The sequence below is a fragment of the Coenobita brevimanus genome, chromosome 33 (assembly GCF_032717465.1).
Source record: "Coenobita brevimanus isolate Jiangsu-jjx chromosome 33, ASM3271746v2, whole genome shotgun sequence".
In the NCBI taxonomy this organism is placed as follows: Eukaryota; Metazoa; Arthropoda; class Malacostraca; order Decapoda; family Coenobitidae; genus Coenobita; species Coenobita brevimanus.
Window position 1 is genome coordinate 22,258,844 of NC_136986.1, and position 23,979 is coordinate 22,282,822.

Here is a 23,979-nt window from a genome sequence, read left to right on the forward strand (position 1 = left end):
AACAAGTGAAAAAACTTGCGAGTGGAGATCTTCTCGTTAAAACTAGAAACTCAAGTCAGGTAAAGGATTTGCTAAAACTGAGCAAGTTCCATTGTTATGATGTTCAGTCCACGATCCCTCACTCCATGAATTCCTGCAAAGGTGTGATCACCTGCAGAGATCTAGTGGTCATGGAGGAGGAAGAGATCGTACAGGAACTTGCACAGCAGGATGTTATAGAGGCACGTTTTATAACTAGATTCTCGGAAGGCAGGAAGACGAAGACCGCCACAGTTGTCCTAACGTTCGGCAAAGTTGCTTTACCTTCCAACATCAGAATTGGATATGAAATTCTTAACGTCAGACCATATATCCCGAACCCCTTGCATTGCTTAAAATGCCAGATTTATGGGCATCATGAAAAGGCTTGTAGGGCTTCCCAGCCAGTGTGTGGTAGGTGCGCGAATGTGGGACATTCTGCTGAACACTGTACATCTGAGACGGAGTGCTGCTTTCACTGCAAGGATGCTCACTCCACTTCCTCGAGGGCTTGCCCCAAGTGGAAGGAGGAGAAAGAGGTCTGCACAGTGAAGGCAACCGAGGGCATTTCCTTTTACGATGCTAGGAAGAAGGTGAAGGAGTTGCATGCAACTCCCAAACCAAATGTCTCCTATGCATCGGCGGTTGTGTCCCGTCCCGTGATGTGCACCGTTGAAACACAGACTGACCTTACATTCGCTCCTCATGCCCCACGCCATACCTCTCAGCCTAAGCCTCCTGTACGTTCCAATTCTCTGACAGACATCCCAATTGCCACTTCATACTCTCAGGCTGCCGCTGCTCCTTCGCAGTCAGTGCGGTCAAAACAGAAGCCTGACAAGTCAGATAAAATTAACTTGACCACCCTCACCAAACAGTCACGTCCTCATGTCCTTCCTGCTCCTGGTCCGGCGAGGGAGAGAAAGAATAGCTCTTCCTCGATGGAATCTGGGAGCCTCGTTATTGATGAGACTATGGAGATCTCCACAAACAAGCACCGGGATAGGTCCCCCGGTAGCCACTCGCCTGGTCGCGGGGGGCATAAAAAGACTAAGCACACTGGCCACCCTCGGAAATCTTAAACCGCCGCATTCACTATACTGCAGTGGAATTGTAGAGGTACTGGGAATAAGTTACATAATATAGCTATCTTGCTTTCACTACACAGGCCAGACGTTGTTTGTTTACAGGAGACGTGCCTGGAGGATCATCCTGATCCTCCACAGTTCAGACACTACCACTCGTATAGAAGATATGAAGGTCACGGAGTTGCCATTTACACCAACAAATCACACCCACAAACGGAAGTGATTCTAAATTCTACTCTGGAAGCTGTCGCGTGCAGAGTAAAATTTAATAACACGTATCTGTCTATTTACTCTCTGTACTGTCCCCCACATGGCCCCATTGATAGTGATGCTTTAAATTCATTAGTTGAACATCTGCCTGGAAATAAGTTAGTGTTGGGCGATTTTAACGCCCATCACTATCAATGGGGTAGCTTGAGGATTGATGGTCGTGGGGAGCAAGTAGCCGACCTAATACTACAGTCCAACCTCTGTCTTCTGAACGATGGTAGAGCGACTCGTGTAGATGATCATACTGGTAACTTTTCGGCCATTGACTTATCTTTGGCCTCCCCTGGTATACATCAAGATCTCTCATGGGACCCTTACAACGACTCCTTGGGAAGTGATCATTTACCCATCTGTCTTTCTTATACACGCGACATCATTTCGGACCCTCCACCTCCAAAATTTAACTATAAGAAAGCAGATTGGGGATCCTTCTCAAGGATCGCCAATTTAGATATATCTGGGGAGACCATAGATGTTAAGGTCGAAAATATAACTACTTCCATATTACACGCAGCTGAGGCTGCTATTCCCAAGACTTCTACAGTTCATGCAAAGCATAGAGCACATTGGTGGACGCCGGATTGCCGACAAGCATTAAGAAAACGCAATAGGAGATACAGGATTTTTGATAGTCAGCCCACTGAGGAAAATTTTATTGCATACAAACAGGCACGGGCTGAGGCAAGGAGAATGATAAGAAGGGCCAAACGTGACTCCTGGTGGTCCTTTGTGTCCACGGTGACTCGTACAACACCATTATGTAAAGTCTGGTCCACCATAAGAATATTAAATAATAAAGGCCCATATTTCCCAATCACCACCTTGCAAGTCAATAATAACATCTATGACGAGCCCGTGGACGTTGCTAACATCCTCGCCAGGAGTTTTTCTCACATAAGTAGCTCAGCCAATTATGACCCGCGTTTCCAACATCATAAACGCACGGCTGAGCTACAGATATTAGACTTTGCCACAGAAGACGTAAACTCCCCGTACAACCAAGAGTTTACGCTAGATGAACTGCTCCTTGCCCTTAAATCCTGTAAAGACACCAGCCCTGGACCAGACACCATCACGTACGGTATGATCCAGCATCTTAATCAGGACAACCTGATTAAGATGTTAGCATTGTACAATGAGATTTGGGCGTCTCGAACGTTCCCAAACTCATGGCACTTTGCGCACGTCATACCGATACCCAAAGAGGCTGGTCGTCTTATGAATCCCACTTCATTTCGTCCTATTGTGTTGACTTCTTGTCTATGTAAGGTCATGGAACGTATGGTTAACAATAGGCTTCTTTTTGTTTTAGAGTTGAAGAATTTGTTAAATGATCAACAATGTGGCTTCCGTAAATACAGAAGTTCACTAGATCATTTAATGAATTTGGAGCATTGTATTGCAGAGGCATTTGCCAATAAAGAATTCATGATAGGGGTGTTCTTGGACATCCATAAAGCCTATGACATGACATGGCGACACGGTATACTAATGAAGCTCTATGCTTATGGTTGAAGAGGAAATTTGCCTGTTTTTATTTCAAATTTCTTAAGGGACAGAACTTTCTCTGTCAAATTGCCCCGTAACGTAACATCGGATATATTTATCCAGGAAAACGGGGTGCCGCAGGGAAGTGTGCTTAGTCCTACCTTATTTAGTATTATGATCAATGATATTCTGTCATCAGCTCCCATCCCGAGGAATCTTAAATACTCACTCTACTCTGACGATTGTGCAATAAGGCACTCTTCCCGTAATGCACAATTTTCGGCTGGGCGGATTCAAGCAGCCCTTGACTCTGTCCACCAATGGGCCTTGCAGTGGGGATTTAAGTTTTCCGTCCGTAAGTGTGCCGCTATAGTTTTCACTAATCGTAACGTACCTAATTTGTGCTTAACTTTAGATAATCAGGCGGTACCTTTTCAAAATTCTGTAAAATTTTTAGGAATACATTTTGATCGTAGAATGAATTTTAAACTTCACGTTAATACTTTGCTTGCTCATTGTGATAAACCATTAAATGTCCTCAAGTACCTAGCGGGTACTACCTGGGGTGCCGACAGAAAATCTTTATTAATGGTGTATAAGTCCCTAATTCGATCAAAGCTAGACTATGGCACACAGGTGTATGGCTCGGCATCCGATGCCACTCTGAAAGGATTGGATGTGTTGCAGAATAAATGTTTGCGAATGTGTCTTGGAGCTGTCCGGTGTATCCGTGTAGCTCGTATGGAAGTGGAGGCGAATGTGCCTCCCCTCCGTATTCACCGTGACCACCTGGCATTTTCGTATGGACTACGAACATTAAGGAAAAGTAATATCGGCAATGTGGCCTGCACCCCCCTGCGTCAATACCACCACCTACTGCGGGGGGTGCGTCGGCCACTTGCCGCTCGCCTCCACTTACTGACTCAGGAGCTTGGTGTGGACCCCAGTGACTGTGACAAGTTGGTGCTAAAAAATATAGCACCTTGGGAGCCACCCAGCTTTACAGTGGATGTATCATGGCACCCAGCACCAAAGGCCAAGGCACCGGAGGCGGAGGTCCACCACTTGTTTCGTAACATCATTGTTCGTCACTTGGGGTCCCATCAATTGTACACCGACGGCTCCAAGTCAAGTGAATGTGTGGGTGCAAGTGTGTGGTCGACTGAATGTGCCCTCAGGTATCGGTTGCCGACTCATACATCTGTGTTTACTTCAGAACTCTTTGCTATTGACAAAGCCATAGACTATGCTCTCAATTCTAGGCATGACTCATTTGTCATATTTTCAGATTCAAAATCAGCCCTTCAGGCAATTGCATCTTGTACTACGGACTCTCACGAGATCCAGGGCCGCATCGTTAATAAGTTGCATTCATGCAACAAGTCATTCACGCTGATCTGGGTGCCTGGTCATTGTCGTATCTACGGCAATGAGCAGGCTGACTTACTTGCAAAGTCGGCTGTAGAACTCGAGGAGACTTGGGACGTTCCTCGTGATCTACGGTCGAGTCTCTCTCTCGGAAAGAAATCAATAAATCTTCTGTGGCAAGGTCAGTGGACCAGACTAAATATTCCAACTTGTAAGCCGTACCTGGGCGACTGGGACACTGCCAACCGTCCCAGTCGCCTAGAAGAAAAAGTGTTGGCACGGTTACGGCTTAATGCCACCATTTTAACCCACATAAAACCATATATGGAAAGACGCTTCCCACCGCACTGTGACATCTGTAATGCGGTGTTATCTATCAGTCATATCATCCTGCGCTGTCGGCGATTTATTCGTGAACGTGCTTCACTTATAAATTACTGCGGCGCAGTAGACGTCCCCTTCACCCTTTCCACCATCCTGGGTGATGGGGACATTGTTATGACTGATAAATTGATGGCTTTCTTGAGAGAGACCGGACTGATCAGAGTGATGTGACTTTTTTACTGTGTGGTTATGGTTTTTATGAAGAGTAAATATGTATATATTGTAATATTAATTAGGGTTGACAGTTGACATATTTTAAATAGTTCCTCCTCCCACCGATCTATTTCTAATATTGATGTCCTCTACATTAAGCCAAGTTCCTCGCCTGACAGTCACCAGCTGATGAGTGCAAGTGTGCAATATAGGAAGGTATTGGGCACTTGCAGTCGATGGTGGTCTGCTGGGCGAGGTTCTTCACTTTCTGTACAAATTATGTAAATACATTATATTATCTTGCTTAAGTTATTCTAATTAGGGACGACAGTTGACGTATATGGAAATGTTCCTGACTCGTCTGGTTCCCTTTCATATATTGATGTCCCCTATATTAGGTTGTGCCTCGACTGACAGTCACCAGGTGATGAGTGCAGATATGTAATGTAGAAAGACATTACATATCTGCAGTCGATGATGTTCTGTTAGTCGAGGTATTTTTACCATTAGTGTAGGTCTAGCTATTTGTCTCTGTAGGATTTAGTATAGGTTAGCGATTTGTCTGTTAGGTGATTAGTTTTAGGGTCTTTAGATTAGTTTTACTTTATAATATAAGGTATAAAAAATATAAAACCAAGAAAAAATCAAAAAATAAAAATACAAAAAAATTAAATAAGATTAATATTCTTATATATATATATGTAAGTTTGCATGAAAGTGTGTCTGTATGTATGCATAGAAGCGTGTGTGTGTGTGTGTGTGTGTGTGTGTGTGTGTGTGTGTGTGTGTGTATGTATGTATATATATATATGTTTGTATATATATGTATATATGTTTAAATGTATATACATATATATAGAAATGGCCTTAATAACCAGGGGCTTCGGCCCCAATGGTTGATAGGCCGAAAAAAAAAAAAAAAAAAAACTCCAACCAGCAGTGATAGCCTGGACTTCTCTGTGGTGTTAGGGGTGTTTAGTCTGCGCCTTGGTTACGGGATTATAACATTTTCTTGTATTCTCCATCCTCAAGATTCATTCTCTCTTTTACGAGTATACAAGAGGGTATATAACTCCCTAAAGTTTTTGTAACGGTCTGGACTTGGGCTGGTGATACAGAATGGTATTTTTTATTTTTGTAAAGAATAATTCGTTTTTTTTCAATGTAATTTCAGTAAGGACAATTTTGTTTAGTTTTGTTTATATTAAATCAATTATGACTAGTTTTTCTTGGGTTTACTTATCATCTCTTTAAGATATACAAACTAATCTCGAATTTGCAGACCACAGAAAACAGTCGGGGTTTATAATGCGGTTTTTAACGCTCATCAAAATTTTCTCACTGGATGTCGGGGAAATCTTATCGAGTCTGCATGTTGCTGCCAGGGTTGTCCTATACCCTAGACTAAGACAACGGCTTTCTCAAACCTATGTGTAGTAATAAACACACAAACACACACACACACATAGACACACACACACACACACACACACATATATATATATATATATATATATATATATATATATATATATATATATATATATAATGTATATATATATATGTATATATATATATATGTATATATATATATATATATATATATATATATATATATATATATATATATAATGTATATATATATATATATATATATATATATATAATGTAATGTATATCTATATATGTATATCTATATATGTATATATAAATATGTATATATATATATGTATATATATATATATATATATATATATATATATATATATATATATATATATATATATATATATATATATATATATATATATATATATATATATATATATATATATATATATATATATATGTATATATATATATATATGTATATATATATATATATATATATATATATATATATATATATATATATATATATATATATATATATATATATATATATATATATATATATATATATATATATATATATATATATATATATATATATATATATATATATATATATATATATATATATATACATATATGTATGTATGTATATATATATATATATATATATATATATATATATATATATATATATATGTATATATATATATATATATATATATATATATATATATATATATATATATATATATATATATATATATATATATATATATATATATATACCTCTTTCACACATTGAAACTGGCCAGTTCTCCACAGCTGCCACCTTCTCTGGGTCAGTACGGATGCTGCCCTCACCTATATTGTAATGTGTCCGAGCTACTGTAATGTGTCCCAGGTACTTCACCTCCTGAAACAGGTAGCACTTCTTGGGGTTCAGCCTGAGGTACGCTGCATGGATCCTGTTCAACACCTCTGACAGCCTCTCCAATTCCTGGTCGAAAGTCTGTCCAAACTCAATTACATTGTCCAGATAGATGAGAGCTGTCTGCCAGTGCAAGCCTTCCAGTACATGATCCATTTGACCTCAAAAGTAGCTGGGGCATTGCATAGGCCAAAAAGGCATCACCTTAAACTGCCATAAACCCCGCCCATATGAAAAGGCTGCCTTCTCTTTGTCCTCAGCAACCTTCACCTATGATCCCCTGCCTTCATGTCTAGGGTGGAGAACAACTTAGCATGTCTAGGGTGGAGAACAATAGAACATCCAGGATGTCATCAGTTCTTGGCAAGGGGTATGTATCCTTCACTGTTACATCATCCAGGGCACGATAGTCTATATAGCACCTTACTGAGCCACCCTTTTTCCTTACCAGAACCACCACTGATGCCCAAGGACTGCTGGACTTTTCTGTTACCCCTTGTCTTGGGAGATTCTCCATCACCTTGCTGTTGGGCTGGCGCCATCCTACACACTGGCTGTTTTATATGGCGGTCATGTTCTGTGTTTATACTATGCTCCACCAGATCATTGCACCCAAGGTGTAGGTCTCTTGTGGAAAAGACATCAGCAAATTCCATCAGCAACTGCCTCAACTTCAGCACTTGTTAACCATCCAGGCATTGGCAACTCCTTGAGAAAAGGTCTTGTAAGTACTCTGGCAGATACCCATCTTCATTGACTACACTTCTTTTATAGGCCTTCCTCTGGTGCCACTCAGGGTCCAACGCCTGGCACAGTCCCAGAATTTCTCCCTCGTTGCTCTTCTGTGGCTCTTGGGAGAAATTGGCCACCACAACTGGCACTTCATCTGCACCTGTTTCCACCAGAGTTCTCCCCACCATCACTCCAGTGCCTGTCTTGCACCATACCTCAAGCTCCACTACCCCTAGGCAGCTGTCAAAAGAGCCACTCACCTTGCACTGGAGCAGTAGTTTTGATTTTGGGGGTATCACTGTAGTGTGGAGCACCCTCACCTCGCCACCAGAACTGGTACCGTACGTCTCACTGCCATGACGGGAACCGACCTTCCTCGAACCTTCAACTTCAGGGAGCGGAAGTCCAGCTCACATCCCATGGACATCAGATAGTCCAAACCAAGAAGGCAAGGATCCTCCATGTCAGCCATGTAGACTGGTAGAGTAGCCTCTTGCTCTGCCACTTCAATCCGGACATCTAGGGGTCCCGTCACTTCTGCACGGTACCCAGTTATGCCAAACAATTGTTCTGATGACTCGGGCGGGTACTGATGGTGTAAAACATCAGGCCTCACAAAAGTCTGCTTTGAGACCGAATCAATCACCAGGGAACCCTTCTTTCCATCTATCCTTCCGTCTATTTGCACATTGTCGATTGCCAATCTCTTGCATCTTCTCAGAGGTGGGGCAACTTAGGAAAAGCCGGCTGGTGGTTGCCCCTTAACACCAGCCTGCACTAGTTTTCTGCTTGTTTCTGATCTTCTGCAACCTTCTTCTTATAATCCTTTGTTTTCTTCAGACACTCAGAACTCAAGCGTCCCACCTCACTACATGTCCAACGCGCTTTTGTTATAATTGATGATTTCCTTGCACTGCTCTGTTCTTGCTCTTTCTTCCATTTGTGACAATCCTCCTCTTTGTGTCCCGACTTCCCGCAGAACCAGCAGCCTGCTCCGGCCTTTTCCTGTTCCCTCTTTCATTTGCAGCAGTCCTCTTTTCTGTGTCCTGGTTTTTCACAGTACCAGCAACTTCCCTCATATTTTTCCATTTCATATACTTGCCCCTTTCTTGCCTTGAATCCTGCACTACAACCTGCCTGAAAGGTCGATGTACTGGATCTGATTTGGGACTCAAATTCTAGAGCCTTGGCAAGTCTTCTTGCATGTTTCTTGGTTGTGCCTGCTTCACTTGCACTTTCAACTCAGCACTATCAAGAGCATCAATGAACTGTCCCTCAGTAGAATAGCCAACAGATTAGGTGCTGCTCCAGGGTACACCTTGCATGCCATACTCACCAGGTCATAAGCAAACTGCTGTAGGGATTCTCCTCGAGCCCGTACACGGTTCTGGAATCTTGCTCTGTAAATCTCAGTCTGGTATATGGTTCCATATCTGCACTCCAGCACTTCTGCTAGGGACTAATAACTGTTTCTCTCCATCACTGACATCTGGCCCAGAATTTCCGTTGCAGCACCCTTAAAGCTAGTAGCAAGCTGCGCTGCCCTCTGCCTGTCATCCGAACCATTCAGATCAGCAAGTAACTCAGACCCCATTATAGCCATGCACTTCACTGATTTTGGGCCTAAAAACTGAGGCATCATAATTAAGGCCAGGACTTAAAACTTCTGCACTCTAATTATTCATCCCCATATTGCTACCTTTAGATGCCTGGGATCTGTCAAGATTCACCATACACTGTCCATTCCTTTCATAATTTATGCTCCCTGTACATGAACCTGAGGCTCAGCAGTGCAATATTTCTCTATGCCCTCAATTTTCCCACCAACTATCGTCACATGGTCAACTACATGCTTCAGCTGGATGTCTACATGCTGACTGCACTCCATCATTATTCCCTCACTAATCTTCAGCTGGTTCTCCACATGCTGTTTGCACACCATCACTATTTCCTCACTAATTTTCTTCGACTGGTCATCTACATGCTGTACTCTCCATCACATTATTGCTTATCTCATATTTCTGTTGCATCTGCTTCCTCCTTAAGCTGTTGCTGTTCTTCCTTCATTTCCCCCATGAATGCATCTAGCTGTCCTTGCACCCTCAGTTGTACTTCCCTCTGTTGCTCCTGTAATGCCTCTTGAAGTTGTTCATATCATTCTTTTTGTTCTTTGTTCTGTGTCTGCAATTGTTCTTTGATTTCGTTCCCGAGCTCTTTCTGTTCTTCACTTTGGGCCTGTAATATTTCTTGGAGTACTTTCTGTCCTTCATTCTGTGCTTGTACTTGTGCTTGTAGTAGTTTCATAATTACACCCAGCGATGCCTCTTCCTGCCTAGCTTGGTCTCATGTCTGGACACCTTCTGCCTCCATGTCAAGATTAGACTCACTGCAGCACTTTCCAAAAATCCACACTCCTGACACCAATGTTATGTCCCCATCCCACACTGCCACAGACTCCAACAGCAGTAGTACAGTAGAGGAAGGACGTTGCCCAGTGAGTTGTTATTCCTATGGTCAGCCTTGAGGTGGGGGAAGGCGGTGGCTTAGTCGGTCGAGAGGTGGTCTGCAGTCCTACCGGACCCAGGTTCAAATCCCCGCTGGAGCAGGGAACAATTTAAGGTTTTGAATTTCATAAAATCAGACTTTACCGATCTACCAGAAGACCCACTGACATGTCGTAAAAATACCCTTGCTAATACCAATCACCAGTCCTGTATGAGAGCCCTAGCATGTATTCAATATAGACGGTGGGTGTTAGAGCCTCAGTGGTGACATGTTAAGGTGTATGGTATGTAGGAGGACTACTGGACCTTGGGAGCAGGCTGTGAAGCCTATGCCCAAAGTCGGACACATTAAAAAAATAACAAAAAAAAAAAAAAAAAAAAAAAAACAGTACACAGGATCAGCTCATGTGTCGTAAATTAACACTGGCTTCTTAAGTTCACTGTCTTTATTTTTCAAATACTGCAATTACACTTAATGCTTCCCAACTTCACTTCACTGTTCTCACATACACTAAAACTATAAAAACTTTACTAACTGCAGTTGCACTTAATGCTTGACAACACTTCACTATTTTCAAGAGTACCGATGATATACGAACTTCAATAACACTTCACTGTTTGCCAACACTTCACTGTTTCCACAAGTACCGAAAATATATAAACTTCACTGCACTGACACTGCACTACTCTCAAACTGAACTTAACACTTACTAATCTTGCTCTAGTCTCTTCCCCTTCCTTATATAAGCTTGCATTGTACTAGAATAATCTACTTCACAGTTCTGGTGTATTCGAGAGAGAGAGCACAGTTACCAACTCGGAGACAACCAAACATGCCAGTTTTCTTACTGTACATAACACTATGAATTATTTAGCATACAAACTTAAACTGAATTACATAATGTAACAAGCAGTCATCTAAATAAAACATTGAGAAAAAGAGCACAAAAATTAATGTACAGTCTCAAGCAAAAATAGAGCGACCGGCTCGACGAGCAGGTTGGTGTATATCGCACCGCCGCACCCCCAGTTTCAACCCCTCCCCTCCTCCTCCCTCGGTCCCATTCATTTGTCTGTCCTCCACTCTCCCCACAATCAACTGCAAGACAGTAAGCCTACTCGCATTGTCTCAACCACTCTTCCATCATCCATCTGTCTTGGGAAATAATGGTTTTGTTATGATAACGAATGAAATGATATTACAGTGTTTTACTCCATAATACAGTTATTTCTACACCACGATCTGAACACAGGGTGATATAAAATAGTACCATATTCATATGACAGTGAGGTCTGTAATCATACAGTTTATCATTTTGACGGTTGTATCCAGTCAGTGTGTAACATTAAACAGTCGGAAGCTATAAGTGGATGTTTGTAGTGGTCGGTGGTGTGCTCGTTCCTTTACTCGACGTAATCACTTGTTACTTTGCAAACTCTATTATAGGTCATTACCATTAGTTACTACTAATACCCCATGTATGATAATAACAAAGTGTTGTTGTGAAGTAAAACACACGATCATTACTATCTTGGTTATTTATATCTTAATACATGATATCGGATAACGTTGGGCAACAGGGCTGGATGACAGCTTGTCTGGTGGTTAAACCGCCTAAGCTGGCCAAGCCGAGGCCATGGCGTGGTTACTGGCATTACCAAAGGTCAGTCAATATTTACACGCCATTCATTGCTGCTGACAGTAGTATAAGTATCAAGGTCAAGTTCATACACAGGACAGCCAACAGTAAAGTGAGCCACGTGGTGTGCTGACCCCGCGCACGCCATTCAGCCAGGGCCAGATTACCAGGTATTGGCAAAGTGGGCAACTGCCTACCAAGCCACGGTCTGTCACAGGCCATCCAGACTTCCAGAGCGGAAAGAATATACGATTTGGGGGTCCAAATAAGGGCCATCACCCATTAGGCCATCAAAAAAGGCCATTATAGGTCATGCCAAATATTGCTGGAAATAACGGATAAAAGAGATCTATAGGTTGCAGGCCAACCGTCTGCATTGCCTACCAGGCCACAACATGGTTATTTCGGCGCTGCATACAACCAACCCCCTCCACCCCTTGCCTCAGCCACTTATCGCCACTCACTACAGCAAGAGACCCGCCACCACCTGATAACAATATCAGGAATATAGCCTTGCCTTATAAAGTTATAACCGTAATAGCGTGTAGTTTGCGATTCACACGTTTATAACACGACGTATTTCGAAAAAAGGTAACCAATAACTAAATTGGCCGAATGGGTGATCTGCATAGTAATCAAACTTGTCTCGATTGCAACTTACACTAATCAACATTATCGTGTCATACAACATAATTCAGTTTATTCGTTTTCAACGAGAACGTTTACAACAAAGTTTTGACGAGTTACAGTTCACACTGGTCAGTGTTACTCATAGCAATGTAACAGACGTATCGGTCAGGTTAACCTTATGATTATTTGCTCTCCAATTTGTGTCCCATGTCTGTTACTACTTTCCTCTGTCTCTGTGTGGCCATGGTTTTTCCCATTAACTATCGTCAGCCGAAACATCAATTGCCTCAGAGAGGGAAGGATGTTAAAATGGACAAAAGGTTTTGGTTACACAAATATTTAATAAGGAAGACTAACTGACTACCGGTTATTTAAGAACATATTTTAACGATATGAAACAATGGAGTCAGACACTGGTTTTATATGGTGATGGAATGTTGTGGGTAACTGGGGGAGTGATAATGTAACCCTGTCAGCACCGAGTAGGACCACCCACCACCTTTGCTATCGTCCTGGGTGCGGATGCTCAAAACTTTAGTCCCGGTTGTTGCTCTCCAGCGCGGGACTAAGTCATCACCCGTGTTCAAAATGGCTGCCGTCTGCGATGTTCAAAACAGTATGGGCGCCATGTTGTGACGTCAGCGGGACTATCTCTGGTCGCAACTCCATCAAAATTTACGACTGGTACCAAGCAGTCCTAAAGCCCATTCAGCACTGTCGTAAGGAAGCTTTGAGCCTCTTATCAGCGTTATCTACCCCTCACAACATTAGCTAAGGTGTTTGTAATACATACAAGCATAAAGCGGTATTTTATTATGGCAAGGATCCCAGGGAACTCTCTCATGCATGACTTGTGCTTGGTTATCGAGTTTTAAGTGACTCGCTATTGAAGCCTCTTATGAATTGTAGATGTGCAGCATAATATTATCTCATGAGACTGTGAAAGCCTGCCTATGATGCCACATACTTGCTATTGAATGTAGGCTACTCATATATTTTCATTAGGTATGGCATGTGAACTGCTTTTCTTCTACAAACCCTCGTTCTATGTTAGATGTGGGCAGATTTGGTATTTTTTCCGGTATATTACAGTTTAGGACACTACTGGAATTTCACATTTTAACCTCCATTCTCTGGAGTATGCATATTGAATTCCAGAGGTGTCCTAAACTGTTAATTTTCCTTTTTTTTTTTTTTTTCCTTTAGGGACTTTCATTAGCTCACAATTTTATTATGACCAGTATGTGCTGTGAAGTGATAGGTTAGGGTTTTTAGGTAAGGATAGGGTAAATGTTTACAAGTACACCTGCCTCATGGTAATGAATTTGATGTAGCTCAATAGGTACATCTTGATGTCTGCGTCAAATCATTCTAATTCATCCATGGCAAAATAACAGTCTTTGAGATATTAACAAAAACCCACCACCACTTTGCACTTAGCTTAAAACCTAACCTAACCTACCCTAGTCTAATCAGAAGCCTAACCTAACATTACTTATCTGCACCCCACTGACCTAAAAACAACTTATCACCGTAATCATGAGGCCTTGGCTTGACAACCTCCAAGCAGGTTGGGGTTTAGGTTAGGTTAGTTAATTTAGGTAGATTAGGTTAGACTGGGGCTAAAACTTTGTTGGATGGGCCTAATGGTTATTAACAAATATAAAATCTGTCAAAGATTATGTTAGAAAAGAAAAACATTGCAAAAAATGTCTTAAGGAAAAAAAATTCCAGTTTATTGACTAAACTGAATGCTTGAATTTAGATTTTACGTCCGAAATATCACGTTGAATTCTACTGACAACATTGACAGCATCAGTAACATACTGCCAAGCTGCCGCCTTCATCCTGACTCCTGTTGAGGCACTGTCAAATGAAAATTTTCCTAATATAAAGTCTTGCTTCTCTGCAACACTTGTTGCCATAGCCAGCAGCTCTGCATCAGTAAAGTTTGGGCGCCGAGGTCTCTTGCCTTTAGGTTCATCTTCCATTGTTAAGTAGTTAGTATTAGCAGACAGAGAGGCATGTGGCGAGTATCTGTGGTGGTGATATTTGTTGTTACCAGCATGCACGTGTTGTCTGTTTAGAAACAACCTCCTTGATTCTCATTGGCTGCCTTTTTTGTTACACTGATTCTCATTGGTTGCTATCAGATCAACTGGCGAACTGCCTGCCCTCTGCCACTTGATGGGACTAACACTTATACCCGCCCTACGACTGACCGCTTCTCGTTTGAACATTGGTGGAGGTGGTCAGCCATAAGGCGGGAATAACTTATGACGGGACTAGAGGAGCGACCACCGACGGCGGGACTGAGATATGACCAGTTTTGAGCATATGGCCCCTGTTCCAGTTACCCTACAATAACATGTGGTATAGCGACAATTGTGAATGTTTTACTAGAGATCTGGTGTTTTAGCCTGACTTACCCTGCAGAGTTAAAGGCTACGTTCAAACTAATGTATTATAATCCGCTGTTGCACTGCATATCTGATTAAGTAACATTTGGAAAATACGGTCTAACTAGTCCTGATCATTAAATGCTTATTTGCCATATCATTAAACTATAAATATCATTATTATATGGCGCAGAGGACAATATTGTAATGCACACTTCATGGTAATAATAATGACGTGTTTATGAGCATTGGTGTAAAACACACACACACACACACACACACACACACACACACACACACACACACACACACACACACACACACACTATCCACCCCAGGCAGAGCCTTCGACCCCGGGCCCAACTCCCTATCCTCATGCCCCCACCACAACGTGTGACGGCCAGCTCCCCTCCCCGTCCTCACCACCGACCACTACAAACATCCACTTATAGCTTCCGACTGTTTATTGTTACACACTGACTGGATTCTACCATCAAAATGATAAAATTTATGATTACAGACCTCACTGTCATATATTACTATTTTATATCACCCTGCTTTCAGATCGTGGTGTGCAGTGTAAAACAGTGTAATATCTTTTTATTCGTTATCAAAACAAAACCATTATTTCCCATGACAGATGGATGATGGAAGAGTGGTTGAGACAATGCGAGTAGGCTTATTCTCTTGCAGTTGATTGTGGGGAGGGTGGAGGACAGACAAATGAATGGGATCGAGGGAGGGGGAGGGGAGGGGTTGAAACTGGGGGTGCGGCGGTGCCACATATACCAACCTGCTCGTCGAGCCGGTTGCTCTATTTTTGCTGGAGACTGTACAACTTACAAAATAACTATGCACTCAAACAGCAAGCAAACTGGCAACTCTGACTCGTACCGGAACTAGCCTATGGTAAGGAAACGTCGAGAAACATCTCGCCTACCTAACTGACGAATCTCACTTCTTAACACTGGGAAGCTAAAATTTTACTGCAACATATACTTAGGGCAGACAGTGCAGAAAGGAATATGATTCTAATTGGTTGGTTATTCTTTCAGATCAGCTGGGGTAAAACAACGGAACTTTTCCATATATTCCGCAAGTCACCTAATTACCAGTCTTGGTGTTCTACTAGATTGTGATGCCTAAAGTGACATGCACAATATCAGTGGCTTTGACCTCAAGGTCCTTTTGTTGCTCGGCTTCAAGTAGGCAACGCTGAGAGAAGTTTTTCTTCATCAAAATTTTCTTCGGACAATTTTACTATGTTCTAGTTATTATTATTATTATTATTATTATTATTATTATTATTATTATTATGACTATGATTATTATTATTCCATGGGATGGAAATTAGTCTGTGGGAATATAAGTCTCTTGTGGAAACTTTATTACTTGAAGAATTTCATCCATGAAGGAAAAAACGTCTGTCCAGGAAAATATGTGCCTGTGGAAAAAACGTTTCAGAAGATTAGAAGTAGGTCCATGTAGTAAATGAGTAATTTAGTGAAATAACTACATGACAAAAACTAGTCCACAGAGGGATTTGGTATAAGGGAAACACAAGTTCAGAGGGAGGTATAAGTACCATGGAGAAATTAATGGTAGATAACAGGTCTGGGTAAGTGGCAGATAATTGGCCCATAGGGGAAAAAAAGGTCCTAAGAAAACAGGCCCATGGGGAAAAAGGATCCAGTGAACAGGTTCACAAGGGAAATTAGGTACGTGTTGGTTGACACCAAGAAGGTATAGCATGAGACCAGTTTATATATGAGTGATAATTACTTGATAATCATAGAAGAATTACTATATATGCATATAGGTCTATGTGTGCACTGAATGTGTGTGTATTTTAAGCAACTGTACCTTCAAAAGGTGTAAGCAGAGAGCTCCTTGCATCACATGCGGCATCAAAGAAGATGATGATCAGCAGCAGACCATGCTTCATCATCCTTAGGGTCAATATCTGTGAGGGCAATCAGCTTTAGCAATGTAGAAGGTTCATCTATCTGCCTTGCAATATTCCTTTCCTCATTAGTAAGATAGGGGTCTGGAGCCAGGATACTAAGTACCAGTATTCAAGGCAAATGTGGCAAGCCCTGATGGGCTCGCGTGGCCTATTAGAGGAAACCATTTGGCTCGTCACTCAGGGCAGAGTCACCAGAATTTATTCATTACATGGAGCAAATGGATGGTGGCCACGCCCACCTACCATATACTTCGTAAAAATAATATGTGTTATTTGAACTGTAAAAAGAAAATATTGCAAAGGGCATCCAAATGTATATTTGGGTACTGCTATTGTGTCTGAAGTAAAGGTTCATATCCATGTAATGCACTTCCCTAATAAGTTAACAGATGCCTTTACTTCTAATTGCTGTTACTGATGTAAGTACTGGCTTTGAAGCCAAAGACGAAAAGCCTGTTTATGTCAAGAAAGATGTTCGCATTTAGTTAATTGTAAGGTTACCTCTCTTCACTTCTGCTGGAAATGGCAGGGAGCTATATCCTCAAATTCGTGGAAATAAATCCCGCCAAAACATTGACAAAACTGGCAAACGCGTGTACAATCCCCTCGATACCCATACCCCCTTAGCCCATCTCTGCCCTTAGTGTTGCTCAATGCAGGTGTTTGCAAGAAAAGTCCTTCTCATAACGCCAGATCACCTTTGGGGAGGATGTGTAGCAGGGTGGGTAATAACGTAAACACCCCCTCTCCTCTGACATAAACAGGCTTTTCACGTTCATCTTCAAAGCTGGTGTTATGACAAGGCTGGGGAGTTTGCATTTAGTCAGCTGCATACTAAAATGACTGAAAGAGGTAATAAAACAACACTGTTTCATTTTTACAAATGTTTGATGCTTGACAGGTACAAAAATACTGAGGATCACGGACTGTAGCTCACACCTAGGTATTGCACTGGACATTTCATTTGACATGTTAACTGAGAATCCGTGCTCTCTCCCACTTCATTTTTTTTTTTTTTGCATGTGGACAACGTGCATAAAAGGCGTTTTTCCAGTTCCTGATTTGACACAAGGCATGTGCATGGCAAGGGGTTCTAGGCCCGAGTGATTACACTGATAGATCGCATAGCACACAAGAGGAATCAAGTTGGCACATATTATTATTCACTTTTTCACTTTCCATCACCTATATTGTGTTTTATTTTTTCACTTGTATTCGCTTGCACTTATTTAACCCTTCGTTAGTCAGGTAGGGTGTTTTGGCACCCCAAATTTTTTAAAAGCTCATATTTCCTAGCCGGTAATTCGAATATATCTCTCCGTTCCAGTACTTTCCTAATTCAGTGAGGGGAGGGAGCATGTGCATTGGTTTAGTCCTGCCTCTGCTTTAGTGAGAGAAAGAGGCACTCCCCCCCCACCGGGGTGTCCAGTCACCCATCAAACTAACCATTTAGATCATATTGTGAGATGGATTGTTTTTTTTAATCTAATTTTTGCATAATGTTTATTATTATACTGATTTAAAAATCATAAAATTTATTTTCCTGTGTGTGTTTACCTGACAAACGAGATACGAGTCCATTTGTTATTTTTTTACTAATATTATAATTCACTGTATATTATTATTATAAGTTAATAAACATCACCTACAAGGCATTCAATCTTTTCATTAGTGATTCCAGAGATATGCTGAAGCACCAGTATTAATATATTTTACATATTAGTAACACAACATGTATTTTGTATTGGGGTATTGTAACACCCCACCAGACTAACCACGCTTGAATACCTCACGGGACTAATGAAGAGTTAATTTTTTTTTTTCCTCGCCTGTCAAGATCACAAACGATTTAGAGCAGCGTTTCTTAACCTGGGGTGCTAGCACCCCCAGGGGGTGCTGAAATGAATTTTACGTGGTGCTGGGAAATGCTGCATCCATGGCGGTAAAATGTCAGTGTTCTTCCTAGCACGGGGTGACCAGTATTGAAGGGATGCTTTTTGACAAATGTATTCTATATATTTATTCTTTTATTTCATAAGCTTTAACCTAATTTTCAACTGTGTTAACGGATTTTAGCATGGTGATGAAAAGCACTAAATTTGTACAAACATTCCACACTTTCGTAGGAAGTCTGCATCGCAAAGCTTTGTGGTACACGTTCGATACGTGTGCTGATGCCTGACATGAGACGGTGAGACCGCGCCGCTCCCAGCAGTGGTTGCGTAGTAGCAGTGCAGCAGTACAGTACAGTCCCTGTATCTTTGAGTTACGCGCTAATTTCAAGTTCCAGTAATACTGGTAAGAGCATTGGGAGGTATATTCTTCCTCATTCGCTCGTAACTCACTAACATAACATCTCTCTCTCTCTCTCTCTCTCTCTCTCTCTCTCTCTCTCTCCAATGTGTAGCATCATTTTTTCATAAGTGAATGGATTGATGACGTTGGTCCAAACCAACACCAATTTAATGGGCCTGGAAAATGTTTGAGCCTACCCTGATTAAGACTTTCAGCTGTTTTTATTAAAGGTGTCTTTCCCTGACTATAAACTGCACACATATCATTACCTACACCCCCAAAGGTGTATTAAGAATATGTGTTCGTCTGAGTCTGTTTCTCTGTTAACATCTCTCATAAGTAGTTGCTTTTTTTTTTTAAGTTTTTTTTCTCTTTCTTTTTTTTACGAGAACGTTACCAAATGTCAAAACACCAATAGATTGAATTTTGAAGGTCAAAATAATTTTAACTGGTGCTTTTTTGCTACCAGCATCTTTGTTTTCTCCATAGGTTTGTGTGATTCTGCAGTGCCGAAGACATGCAAATGAGTGACGAATGTGTCATGTATGGTTTCACTGCACTCCTGGACGATCGTGGAGGACCAGACCGGGCACAATTCATGACCTACCATTTCATTATTTGCAACTCTAATTTGAAGCCTGTTAGACTCCGAGAACACCAGATGAAGCATCTAGCTGCAGAACATGAACAAACTCTCGAGGCTTTGCAGGCTAAGAGGGCTAGATATGACCAGAAAGGTACACTACCCTGATTTGGATTCAAACCAGTGCAGAAACCACTTCTACAAGCTTCCTATGAGGTGGCATACCAGTGCATCAGGGAGAAGGCTTCGCATTCGGCTCCGGGAAACCTGATTAAGCCATGCACCATTCGGATGGTAGAACTGGTCCTGGGAACAAAGGCAGCCAAGAAGAAGAAGGACGTGCCTCTGTCCAATGACGTCATCGCAGGGAGAGTTGCAGATATGAGCTGCAACATCTTGGACCAGATTGTTCAGGAGATTTAAGGACAGTCCCATCAGCATCAGTCTGCAGTTGGATGAATCAACTGATGTTTCCAACATGAGTCAGCTGATTGTGTATACCCAGTACATCAAGGATGGTGAAATTAAAAATGAATTCCTCTTCTGTGAGGCTTTGCAAATGACGATGAAAGCAGCAGATATATTCCGACTCTTGGACGAGTTCTTTGAGAAGCATCAGATCAATTGGGAGAAGGTAGGGTCGGTCTGCACAGATGGTGCCCCAGCCAAGATAGGGAATAGGTCTGGCTTTGCTGCTCTGTTAAAGGATATGGAACCAGATATCATTGTGAAGCACTGTGTTCTCCATTGCCATGCTTTGGTGGCAAAGACGTTGCCGCCTCACCTCAAAGAAGTTCCGTCTATCTGTGTTCAAGTTGTGAATTTCATCTGGGGTTTTCCTTTAAACCACAGAGTGTTCAAGTTACTTTGTGAGGAGATGGGAAGTGAACATCAGGTTCTTCGCTTCCAAACAGAAGTGCGGTGGCTCTCCCGTGGGAAAGCCTGACCCGTATTGCAGAGCTCAATGATGAGATCGCAATATTTCTCTGAGAGTATCAGAGTAACTTCGCTGAAAAATTCGAGGACGAAACGTTCATCCTTTCTCTCTCTCCTATCTGGCAGATATTTTCAGCCATTTGAATGTCCTCAACTTGTCCATGAAAGGCATGTTTGCTAGTAATACTGTTTGTACAGAGAAGGTAGAAGCCTTCAAGAAGAAGCTCTCACTCTGAAAGTGTTGAATCCAGGGAGGGAGTGTGGGAAGCTTTCCAATCACTGAAGAGAAATTGGGGGATAAGACAATCAGCCCCATGCTTGTAGAAAATATTGTTGCTCACCTCTCGCACCTTGACACCACCATGGCAAAGTACTTTCCCAAGGATCATAAATTTCCAGAATGGATTCAGCAGCCCTTCCTGGCAGACATGAGTGATGCTGACAACCTGAAGGAGGAGCTTATTGATCTGCAGGTGAACCAGGGTTGTCAGACAAAATTCCGAACATTACCACTGTCTGGTTTTTGGTGTGATCAGTTGGTAGCATACCCTGGACTGGCGAGGACAGTGCTGGAGATGATCATTCCATTTCCAACTACCTACCTGTGTTAGAAGGCATTCTCCACCATGCTCCTGATCAAAACAACTGTCCGGAACAACCTTCAAGGATGGCTGCTCCACGATATGAGGGTGGCTCTGAGCAACACTAAGCCTCGATTTGAGAAACTAGTAGCACATAAGCAACAACAAAAATCGCATTGATGAATGTATGTTTGATTACCCTGCTGTATGTTTGAGTTTGTCCATGTTTTTTACTTTTTTTCGGTTTTTCTTATTGCTTTTGCCTATAGTATTGGCATCCTCATTGTTTTTTGTTTTGGAGAATGAACAATATAAATGATCAACCAGTACTGCACTTCACTTTACTTTATCCTTGTAGTAACCAGATGTTAGCCAGAGTTAGGGGGTGCTGGACTGCCTAGACCTGACTACAGGGGGTGCTGAGGTCGGAAAAGGTTAAGAAACGCTGCCCTAGTGCCTGATGCGGGGTTGGCAGCATCACGGGAGGAAAACTAGTGCGCGCTCCATGATGTCCACGAGCGTGCGTGTATTCTGAGCTTATATGGGGCAGTGCATGGGTGGTATCAAGAGTTGTCACCTGCCCCTATTTCCCATACAAATTTCAGCCACCTACTCCTCGTGGTGTGGTTTTGGTATGCCTTTGAAAATCGCACTCATTTGAGGCCTATCGCTTTCAACTCTGATAAGTCCCAAATGAGGCCTATTGCTCTCAACCGGTTAAGAACCACTGTAGCAGAAAGTACCCATCACTGAAAAAAGGGGCACCCGAATCTGCACAGAACAATGTCTCACGTCAGTCTGTGCTTAATGAAACTTCTGGGTACTGCTTAAGCACTGCTATTGAGCATAGGTGCCATAGAGGATGGTGGACAGCACGTATCTTACAAGCTGGGACTGTGAGAGGAGCAAACCTGAAGTCTTCTTTCTCGTTTTTTGCGAACGACCTTGGAGATAGCAAATAGGGACACCGCCAATCCATCCTGTGCAAAGATAGTGGATGCTAGGAACAGTGCACAAATCTGAGACAGTCCCCACCCTGCCTTTCCTTTGTACCAAACTCAATAGAAATGACAGGACCAGGGATTCTGTTATGAAAGAGTCTCCCTGTTCTGCTCCGAAACAGAGGAAAGCAATCCAGATGGATTGGTGGAGGAGGCTCATAATGTTTGTGGCATATCCTCCATGAAATTCGGAGAGATAAGAGCTCACCGAAGAATTACCATGTCTAAAGATTCAATGCTGATTGGAGCTTCTCTGCTAGGGGGTTGGTGAGTCACGCCTTCCTCAAAGGCAGTGGATTGGGACATACCCTTTGCAGCACTCTGGTGCTAAAATCAGATTTCTTCCAATCGTGACTGCTTGCAAACTAGGTTTAGGAGAACTTTCAACACAAATGAGGGAAATATATATGAGTGTCCACTTCATCCAGTCCTCCTCCGTCGCATCTGGGCCACCTGTCGACCTACAGTGCATCTTGGATAGGTTGGGCAGTAACTGCACTGTGTCTTAGATGACAAAGAGGTCCACCTGCATGTGGCCCCACCTGAGAACCAATTAGTTGAATATACCTCTCCAGAGAGTGCATTCAACTGAGGCCAACTTAAATCGAGAGTATGCATTGGCCCTCATTTTCTTCTCCCCAGAATATCCTGAGCCGACAGGGACCAACGGCAATGGTGAGTGAGCTGTTAGATTTGTTTTGTCTTTGCCAGTAAGAGCTCAGATCTTGACGTGCCATACTATCTGATGCAATGCACTGCCAGTTCGCTGTCCCTTTGGACTACCCTTAGCTTCCTGACATATGTCTGACATGCCCTGTCTCTGTCTAGGTCCCCAGCTGTTGGTGCCCCTCTCATGACAGTATGACCCAGCCCAAGTCTAAGGCATTGGATTATGATCGTGAGCTAATTGAATCTGGCACCATCCATAATCAAGGCAGTCTTCTGTGGCTGGCAGGGACTGGATGGAGCACATCTCAAGTGCATCTTCTTTTCTGCTGGGATTACGTTTACCTCCCGTGGTATGTGGCAGTGGTAAAACCTGCCAAAGGAAAGCACGTAAGTTCAATGTCCACAGCAGTGATTCCCCATGTCCTTATTACTTCAGGTTGGCATAAACTGTCCTAAACAAATTTCCCCAAGGTACTGTAACATACATTGTCTGGAGAAAGGTGCACTCATATTTCTATGGTGTCCAACTCCAGACCTAACAAGATTACTTGCTTCATATGGATCAAGAAAGATTTTCTATACTGATTTTGAAGCCGAACTCCCTAGCCCTCATTAGGTATTGGGGGTTGCTCCTACTTCACGCTATGACATCATTTCATGTATCACCATGAACGACGGCAGGCAGCAGCATGGCCGTCCTTGACTTTTTAAGTGCCAGTGAGTAGTCAAGTGTGGTGGTGAGTTCATGTCACTTACTGCTCCATGTTGGTAGTAGTGAATATCTGAAGTGCACAGTGGGGTAGGATATACCCCCAGTACCTGCTGGGTGTAGGTAATTTTCAATATCCTTGTTCCAGGAATGTAAGAGGTCCATGCAGATTTCCCTCCCAAGTGAAGTTTTGGGTATTTGCCTTAGGTTTGTGCTGTCATGTAGAATTTATTTCATTAACT

At 42.2% G+C, this 23,979-nt stretch overlaps 3 protein-coding genes across 3 annotated transcripts; all 3 read left to right on the forward strand.

Annotated features, from left to right (window-relative positions):
- Positions 1-19,775: 19,775 nt before the first annotated feature.
- Positions 19,776-20,264, forward strand: LOC145395822 (protein FAM200C-like). Its single transcript, XM_080269354.1, has 2 exons — positions 19,776-19,995; positions 20,026-20,264. The coding sequence occupies exons 1-2, from the start codon at positions 19,776-19,778 to the stop codon at positions 20,262-20,264; spliced, it is 459 nt and encodes a 152-aa protein (XP_080125480.1).
- Positions 20,265-20,319: 55 nt separating this feature from the next.
- Positions 20,320-20,787, forward strand: LOC145395823 (protein FAM200C-like). Its single transcript, XM_080269355.1, has one exon. The coding sequence runs from the start codon at positions 20,320-20,322 to the stop codon at positions 20,785-20,787; it is 468 nt and encodes a 155-aa protein (XP_080125481.1).
- Positions 20,788-21,091: 304 nt separating this feature from the next.
- On the forward strand, positions 21,092-21,388 carry LOC145395824 (protein FAM200C-like). The gene has a single exon (XM_080269356.1). The coding sequence runs from the start codon at positions 21,092-21,094 to the stop codon at positions 21,386-21,388; it is 297 nt and encodes a 98-aa protein (XP_080125482.1).
- Positions 21,389-23,979: the final 2,591 nt, after the last annotated feature.